Source organism: Prionailurus bengalensis, chromosome C1 (genome assembly GCF_016509475.1).
Source record: "Prionailurus bengalensis isolate Pbe53 chromosome C1, Fcat_Pben_1.1_paternal_pri, whole genome shotgun sequence".
Taxonomy (NCBI): Eukaryota; Metazoa; Chordata; class Mammalia; order Carnivora; family Felidae; genus Prionailurus; species Prionailurus bengalensis.
Genome location: NC_057345.1, coordinates 198917761 through 198930657, shown reverse-complemented (window position 1 = coordinate 198930657; position 12897 = coordinate 198917761). Strand labels below are relative to the sequence as shown.

The 12897-nt window shown below is 33.5% G+C and overlaps 1 protein-coding gene across 1 annotated transcript in view; it reads left to right on the top strand.

Annotated features, from left to right (window-relative positions):
• The window catches only part of IKZF2 (IKAROS family zinc finger 2), a 160709-nt gene that overhangs the window by 90045 nt on the left and 57767 nt on the right, over positions 1–12897 (top strand). The window contains 1 exon segment of the mRNA XM_043577728.1: positions 11171–11437. Coding sequence (XP_043433663.1) covers positions 11171–11437 — 267 coding nt within the window.

Here is a 12897-nt window from a genome sequence, read left to right as displayed (position 1 = left end):
CATTTATATTTATTTGATGTCCTACATTTTATGATGCACTTTCATATTTTATCTATTAATAAGTAAAATAGCTCTAAAGGTATCTATACACAATTGTATACAGCCCTACAAAGCAGGTATTATCATTATTTTGATTTTACAGAAGAGAAAAATGAGACAGAGAGGTTTCTTAAGGTCCTGTGGCTAGTAAATGAAAGAACCTGGCCTTACACCCAAGGGGACTGAATCTAGGTCCACAGGCCATACTGCCCACTCTAAGTGATTGCATGCTTTCCCAGTCTTAGGAATTTTACATAGAGGATATTATCCTCAGTTTGCACAGTAGGAAACAGAGAGACATTAAGTGACTTAAGGTTCACATGTGTATAGAACTTAAACATGGGTATTTGAATCCAGCATTTCCATTATTCACTTAGTACCTCCTATGTTGCAATTATTATTATTATTTTTACCTGTTAACATATGTACTTTATATGACTATCTAAAATGTCAACTCATTAGGGGTATTATTTAAAAAACAAAAAGCAAAAAAAAAATTGCTGCTGCTACATTGTGGAAAATAAGTATCTGATACCGATCTGTTAAAATTTGCCAGGTGGTTGTCCAGATTCAGTTTCCTTAATCACCACTATGAGTTTTCTCCTCTCTGTTACTATTTGATATATTTTACTGGGTATACATTTTTAACTGACCAGTGCTGCATCTCAAGCGAAATGTTAACTCTGCTTCTTTCACACAAGTAGTGAAGTATTTATGGAAGAACACCAGGGAAAGAGTTTCTGTAGCTTGGTGTATGTATGTTCCAGATTTAAGAAACCAAGGATATGTGAACCCAGAGCATGAATAGCTGTTGAGTTCCTCTGTCACTTCAGTTCAGAGACTAAGCAAAGCTGCTGAAGTACGTCTCATGACTTTGGTTCTTTCCTCTGTTGCTGTTGCCCTGTAATAGAAACCCTGCTCCATTTCTTATCTGTTTCTCTTTAGCATGCCGGCAGCACTGCCTTCTGACCTGGTTTAAGCGTCCTTAGTGACCTCTGGCAATGCAATGTGTTGGGTCCCTTCTGGAATATGCCCACTCAGCTGGATTTTACAATAATGCTTTTACTTCTTACAGAAGTTTGGTTGAAAATTTGTACTCCCCTTATTAAAGATATTACTTCATAGTATAATTTGCTTCACAAACCTCCCACAGTTATGTTAAGCAGATGGTTGCCAAACACCAGTTCAAAGTAGATTGCTCTTATATGAAATAAAATCCATGCTCAGAAAATCTGGCACCATAAGCTGGTCTTCTTCCAACACAGGCTCTCAGACAAATTTCTCTTTACTCAAAGCTGGCACACTGCTACACCTGTATTAGACATGCATAAAAAATGGCACACACACAGGTCAGATGGCACACACTAATTCAGAGTTATTTTTCGTTAACATTAACACCCCCCCCCCCGCTTTTTTTTCTTTACTGGTCACTAGTAACCACTTTGCTTTTGGTAACACAAGGGAAACAGCAAAAATTTGTTCATCAGTGAGTTCTGGGTTCCAGTCTCAGATTTGGCTCTGAATAGTTGTGTCACTTGGACATACTTCACCCATTCTGAGCATCCTCATGTGTAAAATGAGGGTAGTATTAGGTACTTCACAGAGTGGCTGTCATGATGAAATCAGGAGACATATTATGCACCTACAGTCTTTCCTGTAATACAGTGGTCTTTTAATCAAGGTTATGTTGGTAATGTTTTATGTTTAAAACCAAATCTGTATTGATATATTTGTTTGTCCCCTGTAGTTAATTTATGCATGGTCTCTGTAACTTCAAAAGAGGGGTGCAATATGTAGATTAGCAACAGTCCAACAGTTACTGACTGTCTGGTGTATGTAAGGGTACAGTGATTTTACAACTGTGAATAAAGATAGCACTTCTTTTCAAGTATCCTATTCTACAGGGAATGTAACGTGAAGACAAATAAACTAATGAAATCACTAGAATGTGCCTTTATGCTCAGTAAATACTTCATGAAAAAAGGTAGCAGATAAATAGCTTTGAATGGCATGCTAATATTGATAGAAATAGGGAACGGATACCAGAAAACAATAATAGGAGCCAGCAACAAACAAAGAGTAAGTAGAGATGTATAGGATGAGTTCCAGGAAAAATGGCTGGAAAATGACTGGAAAAAGTATGAACAACTAAAGGACTAATAATAGAACATACGGTGGAGAGCTATAGTGGAGCTGTCTTGAGAGTGTCCTTAAATTCCACACCAACACCCCTGTATTTAGTTTGTATACACTGGACAGTCATTGAAGACATTTAGAAAAGTAATACGAGCTCTGCTTTAAGAAGATTAATCGAACAACTGAATATAATGGGGGATGAGTTGGGGGAATGGAAAGTGGCAAGAGACAGAAGAGAGACCAGTTAGAAAGCTGTTCTGGGTGAGATGGCATAGGTGATGTTAAGTTGTTCTGGGTTCCATGAAAATGCAAAAAAGGAGATGGATAGGCAAGACGTGGTAGATACTGAATCTTTAGAACTTGGCTAATGAAGTCATTCATTTAAAGGATGGATAAAGGGATAGACTGTTGTTTGCCTGTGGTATTTCTATTTAAAGTAGGCTTATTTCCTCCGCATTGTACATTTCTCATGAACAAGTAGTCTGCCAAAATATTGAAACTTCATCCTTGGGCTACAATGGTACCACTGTGCTGGGCTATGAAGGTATGTGGTTTGATGATGGGCATACTCTATAAGATTTCATGCATTGTGGGAGACCATCAAGGAGTCAGATGTCTTGCCTTCCTTTTTCTTTTTTCTTATAGAGAGGACACTTATTTTGCACTTATTTTGTGGTGAAGACCCTTTAAATGTAAATGAAATACTACATGAGTTGCTCGTAGGTATGATTTATCTTTATAACAATTGACACAAAACTGTCAAAACTTGACCACAAAGGAAGTCCTAAAATGCCATCCTCCATAAGCTGTTGGTTTAGAGATTAAAACTGATAATATTGACTTATTCCTCAAATGGCTGTCTTTACCTACCACTGATAAGTCATAGCATGTCATGGAATATAGAAAAAAAAGGTGTCAGGTGGATAGAGGATTACATATTGACAAATTCTTCAGGAACATGGATCTACCCTTGCATTAGAACCAAAGCAAACATAAAAACTAGGATGTAGTTGTTTTGAGTGGACAAATACGTTCCAAACTTGATAGCAAATATTAATTCAGTAGTTTCTTTTATGGAAACTTAACGTATTTTTATTTCATCTGACCGTTGTAAACTTGAATCCCTAGTATTTTTCAGCCAGTGGACATAGGTTTAATAGCATCTAAAAGATCTATTTGTCCATGAATGATATTTGTCCTAAATATAATACTAATACTATAATACTAATATTAGTTACTTGTTTAATTGTAGAGCCATTATCATGTCATAGAAAGATGGCTTAGCTAAGAGGCAGAAGATCTGAAGTTGATACTAGGCAACATTTACTAACTTTGTGTTCTTAAAAAAGTCACTTAACAGCCATGCCTCCATTTGTTTTTCTGTAACTGCCCTACCTATCATTCCTTGTTGAGTATCAGTTGAAACAGAGTATATATTTTGTAAATAGTAAAGAATTGTAATAAGTTGCTATTTTTCTGTTGCTATTACTATTAAAGGGATTCTGTATCCTTAGTGTAAAGAGATTAGTCTGCAGTTTTCACGAACATCAAATGTCATTTTTCCCATAGTTCAGATGATGCAGATGGGTAAATCAAAGTAAACAAATATCCCAAGGTTCCACAATTAGTTAAGTGACAGAAGGGGACGTAAAGAGTCCGGTTCCCTGCCTTCAGGTACTTCAGGTACAGGGAAACTTTCTATGACACTGTTCTTAGAATAAAAGTATTTCAGAAATCAGCACTGTCTTGATTTAGTTCTTGTAGGTTTAAAAAAAAAACCCATAATCTTACTTTATTAGAAAGAGAGGGTGGGGAGGAAGAGAAAATGTGGTGATGTGATGTACATATTGAGAATGCTACCCATAAATGGCTCAGCTGCAGTTTGGCAACACCAGTGTCTGCACTTGTCCAACCATTTATAAAACAAATACTTCAAGGATGTTGTGAGGGAGCTGTTTTGTGAGGCTTACACATTTATTTATTCACAGTTGAAAGAAACAAAAAGTGGATACTGTGTGAAATTTTGTTGAGATTTTTACAAAACGACTGCACCTACCTTAAAATATTTTTTTTGTGTGTGTGATTTTACTTTAGTTGTTTAGACTGTTGGTGAATTCTTAGTAAATAATTGTGCTTTACATCAGAGTTTTGAAGGCAGTTTGTTTTTCTAACACATTATTTAAAGAGCTGCTGGGCTGTTAACATGGATTTAATCATGTTTGGTGTTTGTGTTTCAATAGTTTAAATGAGAGAGAGTTAGCTCAGAAGCAACTTCCATAGACTATTAGATAGACATATTGATTCAATTAGTGTGTATAACACCACTTCAAGTAGCTGGCATAGATGGGGAGAAATTGATGCTTGTAAGTAATAACACCCCTTAAGTGTCCTTTTGAATTCTCACACAACAGAAACCAAGCATATAAAAAGTCCACTTACATATCATACCATATATCACCCCTCCAATTTAGTAATTAAAAAATGGCTTTAGTTACCTTTTGTTCATCATCGTGAAACAAATATTTCTTTTAACTCTTAGAGTATTTACTTCCTTTAAAAATTAAAAATTGAAAAAATATTATTGGAAACTAAATAGATATAAATCACTGATTTGATGTTAACTAATCTAGAAAGCCTATTTTACACTCCATTAGATTAATGAATATCATATCCTTTCAAATACAGCAAATAAATCATAATCCCTTTGCATTATTTTCCAAACTAGGAATTTTAATAATCTGTTCATGGATTAGTAAAGTCAAGTCATACTAATAATAATATTTTAAGTTGTAGAAAGTTTGAGATATCAAAAATATTTTAATAATGATATTTTAGGTTCTGATTACTATGGTATTTCCCAAACCTGGCATTTTAAAATGATAGGATTATCTGTTACAACCACATAATAAGGATCAGGATAGAATTTATTTATTCAATTTGGTAATACAAAATTAACTGAGTATATTTCACCATTCATATTAAAAATGATCTTTTCCCCCCAAATTGTAAAAGTTGAGAACTTTAGTATTTGAAGACATTAGTTGCCAGACATTGTGAAATCATATGCTATCTTACACAAGTGGGTGACTTGAGGAAGGCATGGAGTAAAAAATAGTAAATGTCCAATTTCTAAGGAAGAGCCTCTTTCCATTTATGTACTATTCAGGTCAATAAATTTATTATGCAACCAAATTGTATATGTTAGTCATGAACTCTTTCGTGACCTGTTTCTGAGTACGTTTTATCCTGTTAATATGGATTTCTTATTTAAGTTAATATTCATCATATTTTAAACTTTCATAATTTTAGCAAATTATTAGGCAAGCAGCCTATACTTAATATTTGCTAGTTCATTTATTTTATTTAAAATTTTTTTAATGTTTTATTTATTTTTGTTGAGAGAGAGAGAGAAAGAGAGAGAGAAAACGAGTGGGGGAGGGGCATAGAGAGAAAGAGAATCTGAAGCAGGCTCTAAGCTCTGAGCTGTCAGCACAGAGCCTGATGCGGGACTCGAACTCATGAACAACAAGATCATGACCTGACCTGATGTCAGACACTCAACCAGCTGAGCCCCCCGGGTCCCCTAGTTCATTTATTTTTAAAGAGAATTCCGTTTTGGTCTTTGTTTCATATTGGTTGAGGTGGGTGAGTTCTAGAGGTGTGGTATCTATGAGTGTGTGTAACATTGTTGTACATTTTATTTTCCATTTCATTTTTAAATGGTATATATGAAGTTTTGAACTCTCTTTTTAAATTTTCATAGTAAGATAATAGTGGTAAGGAAATTTTTGTTATGAAACATACTGAGTTAAAATAGTTTTTAAAACAGCTTCACAAAATAACGTAATTTTCCCCATTTGATTTTCTGCCTTTTTTCCCATAGTAATCTGTATCTGTTTACTCTTATTCTTACTCTGAGTTTACTCTTATCTCTTATTCTGAATACTCTTATTCTTCTATCCCTTTATTTAATACCCTATTAGTGAATTAAAGGCAAGTTTAGTGTAACTTTATCATTCACTATTATGTATCTTGAAACAAAGATAATTATGAAGCTTTTGAGTGTAGAGAGCCTAGTATGGTTACTGAAGAAACTTTTATAATTGAAAATTGTTTAGCCTGGGAGTCACTTATAAGCCCCTGCGTAAGTCTCTTTACTTCTCTGCATTGCTGTGATCATCTGTAATTGGAGGCAATTAAATTGTGTGTTTTTGTAGCATCTATAAGCTATATTCTGAAGTTCAGTAGTACTTTAAAATCATAAAGAAGAGGAGGGAGTTTGCATTTTGAAGCAACTTTTTGCATAAAGATGTATGTGGTATTTTTTGTCCTGAAATACATTCAGAGCTTCTTCTACATAAAATTGAACATAAAAATATTTTTATTGACTATTGTTTGACCTGTGTTCATAAACCTCTGAGTCTACTAAAAAAAATCATGATTAACGTTTTCATGATCATTAATGCTGTAAAATTTGACATTTCCTTTTTTAAACTGTAAATCATCTCCTTTAACTTAAGAAAAAAAGATGCATATATTAAGCATCTTTATTTTGTTCATTGAATATTTTGAAGTATCTATATATTATAGTTATTTGTGGCTACAATATTGAATGACAATGAATGAATTGATCAAATAATTAAAATCTTATTTCACATCCCTTTCATTGCTAATAATTTGTTCTGACAAAATATTTTTCTTACTAAGCAGTTACTGTTTGTCATTATAGAACAATGTGTATAAATTCCTATAGATACTAAGAATGTAAAACTCAGGTATAGCAAGGAAACGAGCTTGAAAAATAATTCTTGGTGTTGAGATTTGTAATGAGATATCATTTTGCTCACAGTGACAGATTATCATCTTCATAGAAATTATCTTCCTGTTACCAAATTATAAAAGAAATACCATATAACAAAGCATAAAAATTTAATTTCAAAGATTTGATAACAAATGTACTATGAATATTATACAATGCTTAATAGTTATAATAGCTTTATATATTATAGCTGTAAATAATCATATATCTTTCATTGATCATAAATTGTAATTTAGGGTGTATATAAGTTTACTGAACACATGAATTTAATCATTAATGACTTAAAATGTAGTGTCTTGCATTAATTGGAAACATCTTAAATAGAAAAAAAAATTTGTAGGGAAATTTATTTTATATTCTTTGAGTAAGGAAATTTTTCTATTCAACAATTAAAATTCAAAGCCTATTTTAATTGCTTTTTATCCTAAATTTCAACCTAATTTTAGTAGGGCAGACTAAATATTAGTTAGGATGGGATTTTGTTTGTACTTAGGCCAACATAGGTATATAAAATTTAATCTGATATGTATATATTAAAATGTGCTGCATTTATTGATTTACTATATCAATGAATGTAAATTACTGTATTTACTATAGCAGTAGTGTATACATTCATACATGATATAATCCCTTAGAGTATAAGACTGCTAGAGAAAAGATTGCTAGGGTTTACCATTTCTTCTGTATTTTAGTTCTAACAAATGTATGCTTTTTTGAATATTCAATTATATTCCTCTGTAGACAAAGTTCTAACTATAACTTTAATATACAATAATTTTTAATGACATTTTATCCATGTTTGGTATTATGTTTTGATGTATGTATTATAATATTATTAAGGGAAAAGATAATATAATATCAAGTCATATTCTTCATAATTCTGTGCTGTTTTGAAATTTAAGAGGCCCATATTTTCAGACTCAGACCTACACTTTTTTTTTTTAAGAAATAGAAATATTTTTTCCATCTCTCTTTTTTTTTAATGTTTTATTTATTTGAGAGAGAGAGAGAGAGAGGGAGGGAGGCAGGCAGAGTGCAAGCGGGGAGGGGCAGAGAGAGAGGGAGACAGAGAATCCAAAGCAGGCTCCAGGGTCTGAGTGGGGCTCTAACTCACGGACTGTGAGATCATGACCTGAGCCAAAGTCGGCCGCTTAACCAACTGAGCCACCCAGGCGCCCCTCAGACCTACACTGTAAGGTACATTTCTTCAGTCTTGAAATGGAATGTTGGTAGACTTTACACTCATTAAATGTAGCTGATCAGATGTTGACCAGTTCAGGAATATGAATGATGGCATTGCTGTACAGTTTATAACCTTTAGTACATCACTTAAACATGTGGGACAATTTGCTCACAGATTGGAATATGAAGTCATGCTATATAAAGTCATACTCTTCATTTATTTTCTTAACTTTTTCTTTAAGTGGGAGTTATATGGGACTACATAGGGCAAAAATTAGTGTTTTACTTTGATTAGAATAACCTTTGTTCCCAGGGGGAAAAATCATGGAAAAATTTCTTGAATATGGAAAAACTTATTGAAGCAAAATACAGAATCTAGAAATCATAATTGAAAACTTTAAAAAAATCAAAATGTAAAATTAGTGTATATGCTCCCAAGATACCCTTGAGTAGTAAGATTAACCAGTATTTTTGCAAAAATATAACACATGGGGCTGAGTTCCTTTGTATATATAAAGCATTTAAATTCAGTGAGTGTAGACCAACAACCAAGTAGAAAAATGGGCAAAGAACTTTCATAGACAATCCCCCAAAAACTCCAAACATTTAAACATGTATGTCTATAGATGCTCAACTCCACCTTTAAAAAAAATACAGATTAAAATCTATGGTAAAATACCAGTTTTTATCTATCAGATTGACAGTTCAATGTGATATTATATAATAATGTCTATACTAGCAATAAACCATCTTAAACTTCTAACAGTAGAGCCTAGGAATAAATTATATTGATAAAATAGATTCTATGCAGGCATTAAAAAGAACACTGTGCATTTCTGTGTACTAATATGGAAAAATTAAACAGATATTATTAAATGAAGAAAGCACAGTTAAGGTTAGGTAAATTGTACACTCCAGTTTGTGTAAAAAGACTATCATCTATAAACACATACATACACACACACACACACACACACACACACACACACACCTATACTTCTGAATTAGAAAATAAGGATAATGGTTGCTTTTGAGAATATAATGGGATGGTGAATTTTGGAGAGAAAAGGATATAATTTTCATTTTTTATCCTTTAATTTTTCTTTACTATATTCATGTATTTTTTAAACATATAAAACAATTCTAAAAAAAATCTTAACTTACTAAAACATCTCAGTGGATACTGCCTGAAAACCTCCTAGATGCCACACGTTTTTTGAGCATGTTGGGATATTAAGATGGACGAAATAATGTCTCTACCCTTCTCAAAAACCAGTAAAGTACTACTGATTTGTAAATAGGGTAAAACTCAATGTAGTAGATTTTCTGTTAGAGGTGGGGCCAAGAAGTCTGTAAAATCTTTTGTAGATCTCAGAGTAGTTTACATACTATAATTGATCTTCACAAACTTTATGGAATAAACAAAGCATTATCTTTCACCAGAAGAATAATAGTTAAGCCCATTTTCTGTATTTGTTCACTTAATGTTCACATCAGCCTGAGAAAGTGGCTACCATTACCATGCTCATTTTGTAGAGTACATGGAGAATTCAAGTATCATGCAGAAGGCGACACTGCTTATAGTGAGTGCCAGAGCTTGTATTCAAATCCAGGCAGTCTGGTTATAGGATCCTTACTCTTACTAGCTAAACCATTCTACTTAAATTTCATTTTGAAGTTTGAATTCATTTGTAGTTTGCAAACAAAAGACAACAGATTCAGAGGTTAAATATTCAGTTCAAGGTTATACTGCTAATAAGTGTCAAAGCCAGTCCTAGAGCTATGGTCTTTGGACTAAACGCAGTGATCTCATTTTGCACCATGCTGCCTCTGTTCTTAGGGGAGTTCCAAGGAGGGGAGCAGGGGAAGAGCCATTTTGGTAGCACTACCTGTTTAAAGTACTAATAACAAATCACAGAATATGTGGTTTCTCTAAGAAAGCTGCAGTAAAAAGAACTTACTTCCTTTTTATGAATGTATTTCCTCCATTCAAGTAGTACCAAATAATTTGTTTTGCTCAGGAACGCTGATATGATTTCTTTAGAAATTTTCAAGATCACTGGATAACAAAACAAAACAAAACAAAACTGGTATTCATTTAAAGCCTGTTTCTGCTTTGTGAAAAGACTTTGTCAGCAATCCAGAATGAGGGCTGTGCTAACAAAATTCCAACTTTTCTGTGGGATGATCCAAAAACAGCAAACAGAAGGCATTAAATTTCTTAACAGTCACAAGTGTGTGCATGCACGCTATGCCATTCCTGTCATTCACTGCTTTTTAGTGTGCATAGATTAAAGTTGGAATACTTTGATTTGCAGACTAATATGTTCCATGGAGAACTTTTTTTTACATAAAAAAAGTAGCTTACAAGCATGTGAGGTCTGTGCACTCTGCCTTACATTTCTATAGCTCCTCATTGAATAGATGTTTTCAGTCTCATTTTAAGATACTTGCCTTGACAGTATGCCTTCATACATCTAAGACATTTGCTTAAGATCCCAAGTAGTTTCTCTTACTCAGTTCTGAAGCAGGTTTACACAAGTACTCTGATGTGAAACCTAATGTGAAGTATATTCATACAATCATATGATTGTTAAATTAAGAAGAGGCTGACTGCATGGCTCAGGGGGTTAAGCAATATCTCATCTTGTTTTTTGCAGAATCCTACCTGAGTCTCAAAAAGTAACAAACTCAAAAGCCAATACCAGAATTCAAGACTTGCTTAAAAATATATATAAGTTAAAGAAGGAAATATATGCAGAAATAAAGTGTTATTCTGTTTACCTAGAGCTTTTCTGAACCATCTTTACTTTCATGCTAAAGTCACTAAAATATCTTAGAGCACAGTATGTGTGGACATTGCATTGGTGTTGGCACATGCAACATCTCCATCCATGTTAATATAATGGTACTGGGTGGAGAAGCAGTGTAGATAACAACACATAACCTGCATTTTAAATGTCTTCATTTCTCTCTCTCTCTCTCTAATTACAGCAAATTCAGTAAAACTAGAAATGCAGAGTGATGAAGAGTGTGACAGGAAACCCCTGAGCCGTGAAGATGAGATCAGGGGCCATGATGAAGGTAGCGGCCTAGAAGAACCCCTAATTGAGAGCAGCGAGGTGGCTGACAACAGGAAAGTCCAGGAGCTTCAAGGCGAGGGAGGAATCCGGCTTCCGAATGGTAAACTGAAATGTGACGTCTGTGGCATGGTTTGCATTGGGCCCAATGTGCTTATGGTACATAAAAGGAGTCACACTGGTAAGCAGCTGAAAGAATAACCTGATGACTGCCTGTGACATCTGATGTTGATATTACCTGACATCTATTCTCTTTCCTTTTTATTCAGGGGTGGCAGTGGTGAAACTACCTTTTCAGAATTCTGCTAGTATTGGATTGCTGAAAAGCAGAGAGTAGCCTGGGTCTTGACTTCCAGCCTTCAAATCTGAATAGCATATCAGAAAAGAAGTTTGGGATTCAGTTTCCACAGTTCTTAATATAGCAATAATATGATAAGGGTTCAAAAGGTATAGGAGAATCTCATTGTGTAACTTAATCTTTTTGTATTTCTATACATATTTTACCATACCCATGGGCAGGTAATATAGTTTGCTAGCTAAGAGTTTATACTATAAAATGGTACTCGTGCATTTATATAGAGGTGGATCATTTTCACCTTATCTGGTTAACTTCTTGGAATACAATTTCCAATCAATCTTTGCCTACCATGGGTCTCTGTATTAGGGAGATACTTTCCCTAGTTCAAGGTGTTACCATCTTCCTGTGATACTTTTTTTATTATAGCTCCTGCGAAGAGATATGTAGGGTGTAGTATAGTATAGCTAGAGTGGTGAGTTTGCTGGCAGGAATGTGCAATCATGGAATAGGGTAAGGAAAGAGACCTCAGATTAATTTAATATATACTTTTTGACATTTGTGTAATGTAAAAGACAGCTAAATGAGGAGAAGTCTTTATTTAAATCTCTCTATAAATTCTTTGGCAAAATGAAAAAAAATTTTAATTAAAAAAATGAGATTATGTTAAGAAAAGCAGACAGTTAACTCTTAAAAAAGTTTTAAGTTCATATGAAAATTGATATAAAGATAATGATACCTTTAGCTATAATGCCAAGTAGTATTATATAGCAAAATATTAATCACTGATACTCAGAATTTTTAAATATGGTACTCTTTGGAAGAGACATAAATCATAATGAAGTTGGTTTAAAAGATTTACTTCTAAGTAATCAATTTAATTAGTAGCTGCTTAAAATATGAAAGATACAAGGTACACTGAAGTCTTTCTAGTCCAAATCTCTCATTTACACATGAAGAAAGTGAAGCCCCAAATAGTCAAATGATTTGTCCATTATCTCTTATGTGGTTATGACGCTAGAACTAAGGTTTCCTGATGCCCAGACTGGTTTTGTTCAAATATACCAAGCTCAGTATCTTCAATGCACCAACATTTTCTGATGAGATATGACCCTAAGGCTGATATCTTAAAATTTATAGTAAGAAGTTACACATTAAAATCAGTGTTATCTTAATCAAAATCATCAGCTTTGGAACCTGTACCCTTATTCCAACTATACAGTTACATGTTTAGTTTTTGCTTTGATTTTAATTTCCTTTTTAAACGGCATATTTTAAAAATATTTATATTACTAGTACAAATGTTTTTTACCTTAATTGAAAAAAATTTCTTCCCAGGGCGCCTG